This window comes from Oryza glaberrima, chromosome 12, assembly GCF_000147395.1.
Source record: "Oryza glaberrima chromosome 12, OglaRS2, whole genome shotgun sequence".
NCBI lineage: Eukaryota > Viridiplantae > Streptophyta > Magnoliopsida > Poales > Poaceae > Oryza > Oryza glaberrima.
This window is the reverse complement of record NC_068337.1, coordinates 7,573,191-7,579,018: the sequence shown is the minus strand read 5'-3', so window position 1 is coordinate 7,579,018 and position 5,828 is coordinate 7,573,191. Positions and strand designations below refer to the sequence as shown.

General features: G+C 45.0%; 1 protein-coding gene across 1 annotated transcript; it reads right to left on the bottom strand.

Annotated features, from left to right (window-relative positions):
- Positions 1-655: 655 nt before the first annotated feature.
- On the bottom strand, positions 656-5,577 carry LOC127757938 (probable carboxylesterase 16). Its single transcript, XM_052283528.1, has 2 exons — positions 4,542-5,577; positions 656-1,660 (listed from the first exon to the last, which is right to left on the bottom strand). The coding sequence occupies exons 1-2, from the start codon at positions 5,330-5,332 to the stop codon at positions 1,123-1,125; spliced, it is 1,329 nt and encodes a 442-aa protein (XP_052139488.1). The 5' UTR covers positions 5,333-5,577; the 3' UTR covers positions 656-1,122.
- Positions 5,578-5,828: the final 251 nt, after the last annotated feature.

The following is a 5,828-nucleotide window of genomic DNA, read 5'->3' as shown; positions in this document are numbered from 1 at the left end:
CAAAACCCTAGTTATTAGTATAATTTGTTTTCAAATAACCCTATTTTAAGGCAAAAAGGTGTGTATAAACGTCTAGATTTGTATAAATACCTATATTCCATCATTGGGTGATTGGGTCTGTTCGACAGTGGGTATATCTACGGCTGTCGCTTTGTGTGTGCATCACTATTGGTGCTAGCTATGGTGCAGGCGCGGACTGAGCAGCTGAACATGCCCATTATATTGTTTGTTACCTATATTAAAAATATGTTATGTTCCTTAAGTTACAAAACTTAGGTGTTATATAAACTTTGACCATAAAAAGTTTAATTGGTTTCATTTCCATTGATGGAATTTGAAATTGACATGATGTAGTTAGTATATTGTTCTCTAAAAGTTCTCTAAGAGAACACCGTTGAATGTCCTCATCACTTTATTTTTATAGGTCCTCATCACTTATTTACCATCAGAAAAGTGGCGCGGCGTTCTTATATTTTACCTCCAAAAAAAGGTGGTTTCTTATTACCTCTGGTTTAATTGTCTTCTCTTCTTTACCACTCTATCAATATATTGAGCCACCACTAAGCATGACCCAACCTTTCATTCTTAGCAAGATTCCAATCACAAACATGTAGCTCATTTGCCAATTGCCATCGTTTTCTTCACAATAATCAAATAAATAAATATACATATATACACCGTTTGATCATTCCTCCCATTTATAAGATGCGTTTTGCATATCAACTCATTACCAGGGGGTAAAAACAGAAACAGAATAAACCGCTTTGATCAGGCCAAGCAGATCTATGGACAGGGAAGCGAATACATGAAAACTTGAGATGCCATTAGAACGTGGAAATGTACAACAACCGTCCTGCACTAGATTACACTCAGATCCTAGACCCCAGGCAACCTAAATTGCCATAAAAGAACCAACTAACATCACAGAGCATCTCTCTCTCTCTCTCTCCCCCTCCCTTTCTTCAGCACCCATGTTACCACTCGGCCAGTGTACCTCTCCCTGCTTCATCAAATGGTTTCAGTGCAGCATGGGAGGTAAATGAAGTAATGGAGCGACCATTGCGAAGCCTTGAAGGGCGCAGCTCAAGGTGAAAATCTCATTGAAAGCGCACCGCGACACAGTCAATATGATAATTCATGGCCACGCAGTGATATGTACTTCTTAACCCAGATGGCTATATCTTCGGTGCAAGCCTGAGCCAGTGGTGTTTTCAGCAAGACGTCCAGCGTGGCGAACTCATGGACCGCATCCTTGTACTCGAGAACAGGGGCATCCACATTTACCTTGCGGAGCTCCTCGGAGTAAGCGATTGCGCGGTCCTTCATCCAGTCCAGCTCCGCAACAACTGTCAATGTTGGAGGCATGAGCTTCAAAGGGGGACCTTTACCGGGCACAAGAGGGTTTGCAGCTGGATGATCCAAGCTGAATTCACCCTCAGGCAAGAAGAGTTTCCAGGCCAGTAAGCACGTTGACTTGTCATAGAAATAGGAGTTTGCCAGCTTCAGTTCCGATTGCGTGGGACTAGTCCCCATGAAAAATGGATACATCAAAACCTGAGCGACGACCTTGATGGGGTCGAGGAGTTTCCCAGCCTCAACAGCTTTTCGAGCCACATAGTCAGCAATGTTCGCTCCGCAGCTGACACCAAGGAGAACACACCTATTACCATCAAAGAGGAAATGCATGTCAGTAACTGGTATCAGTAGCGCATTTACCATTAAACAAAATACAGAACACTGACACTTAGAAGTCACATGTGCACCACACCACTACAACTAGGATGCAAAAGAAATGAAATGTCTAGAACAGGAGGGATGTATAACGTGAGGCACACACAACACACAGATCAACACGCAAACGAATTACACTGTTACACAAAACAAAAAAGGTTAAACACACAAGGTATCAGAGACCAGGTGGGGATGGGGCTATTCTGTTGAATTAAATAGCTAGAGAAGAACAGATGTAGGGAAATATTAGTTCAAGCTACATTTTGTCGATTTATCAGAACAATGATCTTACAATTGTTGTGGTCATATGTTTTGCCAATTTATCAGATCAATGAACTTACAGTTGTTGTGGTCGACTGGTGGGTACCTTTACTGCAATTATTGTAATTGTAAGGACTACTCACCAGCATTCAACACCAATATCAGCAGGGAATGGGAGAAAGTAGATGGGTTAGGAATACGAAGGTTGACTTATTTCTTGCATGCCGAAACTGATATTATCAACTCCATTGTAAAACACTAACACATTTCAATTCCTAAGGCATATATTGCATATATTTTTCTAATTACTTTTCCCAGCTGAGTACGAATCTGAATTGGCTCCATCCTGCTTTGTCTTACCACAAGTTTTCACTGCTATCTCGACTGCTTTCTAATTTCTAATCCCAAGATTTTATCCAAACAAATTATACCCTTTAGTTTTGCTTTCGTCGGTTAACATACATGATTTCAAAGGATGTTCACAATGGTGGTACTGATGCAATCAAATTGAGCTTGCATTCGCAGCCCATTGATCACCCCAGAAACATAAAAAATGAAAATTATCCTTCAGAGAGCATGCGGCAAAAAAATGTAACATAAATTATTGTCATACTTCCATCATGAATACTAGAAGCAACAACTGAAGATATAAGAAATCATAAAATGTATCATGGAAAAGTATAAACAATGCATCTTTGTTGCTAACATATTTGGGCTAGCAGTCACTATGCTTTCTACAATAGTTTGATTCTTTTGTAAGGGCAGGTTACATAAAAAGAAATCTAAACTAACCTAATCTCCATCTTGAAGATCTTATGTTGTTCCTTTTCGCCAATTATCTAACAACGTAATCATGATCAACTCAGACTTTAATCCTTCAACATAATTCACTGAAGCACTGAATATGCCAATGCCTAAAAACTATCCTATATAAAGGGAAGCATAACAGCTACACATTTTTCTGTCATCCCCATTAAACTTCATGCTACAAACAGAAAGCTGAATAGTTGATCAAGATTTAATCTGACACAGACATGGTCACCATCAAACAAAATGTTTTGAGAAGCGTGACTGCATGAGTACTTTAGGTTCTCATATTTCAAAATATAGTACTTTTGGCCTCACATGCAATTTATGCCCACAGATCAAAATGCTAACAAAAAAATATATATATATAACAAATATTCATGCATACGAAACAATCTGGAACATCACTGAAGATATAATAGATAAACAATGCAATAGTGCAGCCACAAGGCACTTATGAAACTCTAGAAATCATCTCACCATGTCCCAACAAAACAACACCATGTGCCACACATCTTTCCTAATGATGATGATTCACCCTTTCCAATACTCTTTTTTTTATCCCATTATTTTGTTCAGCACTTAAGCTCCTATTTTTTCCTCATCTCTCATTTCATAAAACCCCTTCCCCTTCAAGTCATATAGAACGCAATGGGTTAGTTTGATTTTCTGTCTCCACCTGCTCCTTACACCCAGCAATCCAGTGCCGCTAACCATCTCCTCTTATTCTTCCTCAACCTCCTGATCTCCAAGAGCATGCAGATGCAAACTGATATTTCTCCTCCAAGGCTCCAACCCTTTTCTCCCTCCCCTCGTCTCCGTGACTACTACTATTAACCACTTGATATTGTTACACACACATTAATTCTGTCATGATCGACTTCACATTTCTTGAACACACAAGAACCCATAATCCATTAAGATGCAGGCACAGGACAAATTTTGAACATGTATACCAGAATGACCACTGTGCAGCTCATGCTACCACCATCTACAGAGAAGGCATCTATTAAATGGTTACGATCTACAGCGAAGTACAGGCTACGATCGAGAATAGACCTAAAGCCATCCATTTAAATGGTTTAACTTAAACCACTATATTTACAGCGTAGGCTCGAGAAGGGACCAACTGAATTCGACCAACATAAAGAATCATAGGACTGGTTGAAAGAACAATTCTAAATTCAGTCTCCTTATTCCTAAGTTGATATTATTTACTCCTACATTCAACTGTCCACATTGAACTTATTTGAAAACCAATCATGCCTGAGTTGGCCATGTGTCAATGGCAGTTGAATACAGTCTGCAAACTACCATGTATTCCACATTATGCAACCGCTTGAGCTTTAGTACTATTTCAGGTTTCTCAACCAAGAAAATAAGTATATGACCAAATCCAATGCTCCAGCACAGAATTGGTCAGATCTACAAACACAACCCTCACTAGATCTGTCAAAACAAAACTTACATTCCCAAAAGTTTATCAGTTATCACACACATTGCAAAGTTAGACGATGCAAATCCACAAGAAATGAGATTAGCTCACTATAGTAAAGGCCATTCATCCATCAAACGCAATCACTTCATCATAACCTAACAAGTCACCACCACGTCCTATAACCAAATCTTGCAATGCTCAATGCTGGCTCTAGAATCTAGATTCTAGCAACCAGGAACGAACAATACTCATCCACAGGGCAACCAAAAAACGAATCCCAAGAAATCAGGCCAAGAAACCGCACCTGGATGGATCGGCGTGCGCGGCTAGCCACGGCTCGACCAACGCCGCGCCGAACGAATCGGCGCCGCCAGAGCCCGCGCCCCTCGCCATCGTCCGCCCGCACGCGGCGAGGTTGGCCTGCTTGGCGATCCATTTCAGCACCGTGACCCCGTCCTCGAACGCGGCGGGGTACCTGCTCTCCGGGGCGAGCCGGTACCCGACGGCCACCACGATGGCGTCGCAGAGCCTGGCCACGCGGCGGCAGAAGGCGTCGTTGGCGGCGCTGTCGGCGGCGCCCGTGGCGAACGCGCCCCCGTGGAACTGCACGATCACCGGCAGCCTCCTCCCGGAGCGCGCCGTCGGCAGGTACCCGCCGTAGCACGGCGCGGCGGAGGGCGACACCCCGCTGAAGCTCGCGCTGGCGCGGCGGGAGAGCTCCTGCCCCACCGCCGACGCGGGGCTCCCCGCGTCGTGCGCTGGCTGCGGGAACGAGTTCCGCCGCAGCGGCGGCGGAGCGTTCGCGCCCGCGGCGGGGGCGGCGGGGGTGGCGCTGTGGTGCGGGTTGGGGAGGAAGAGGCGGAGGTGGAGGGAGGAGAGCGGGTCGGGGTGGAGGTCCTTGGTGGCAACAGCGTCAGCGCCGGCGGCGGAGGAGAAGGAGGGATTGGAAGGCGGCGAGGGGTGGTGGTGGTCGGCGGCGGCGCGGGAGGAGACGCCGAATGAGGAGGAGGAGGCGGAGGCGGAGAGGGAGGAGAGGCGGCGGCGGAGGATGAGCTTGAAGAGGAGGCTGTAGAGCTGGATAGCGACGGGGGGCATGGCCGTCTCCGGCGGTGGGCGGCGTGGGCTCGCCGGCGGTGGGTGAGTCAGTCGGCGTCGGCGTCGGTGTCGGCGTCAGGGTGGTGGTGGTGCCATGGGAGAGAGAGGTGGCCTTCCGCTTTTTCTTTCTCTTTTTTGGTGTTTTTGTTTTGGAATTTGGTGAGCTTAGGTGTGTTGATAGGGATGATTAGGCTAGGGATGAAGCCATGAAGGAGTGGTTAGATAATTTTGGGGGGCTTTGGCTTGGGGAACAAAGAGATGTGCACCAAATTTTCATTTGGGATAGGATGGCGCGTCTTTCATGTGTTCATGGGTCGGCACGTACTTTGTGCTTGCGTCGGATTGTTATAATTAGGATGTTTTATTAGCTTTCTAGGAGACATTACCTCATTGGATGGATTGATGGAAGGGGTATTCTAGCCTTTCTTCCATTTCACAGTGTCCCATTATCATAAGAATCTTCCATTTTAAGCGTGATATGATACTGTAATAAACT

What these genes read in the sequence shown, in the direction of transcription:
- LOC127757938 (XM_052283528.1), bottom strand. Translation starts at nt 5,332, where the DNA reads ATGCCCCCCGTCGCTATCCAGCTCTACAGCCTCCTCTTCAAGCTCATC. An exon ending in GCGCACGCCGATCCATCCAG is followed by an intron (nt 1,661 to 4,541) that starts GTGCGGTTTCTT and finishes TGATGGTAATAG; the next exon opens with GTGTGTTCTCCTTGGTGTCA.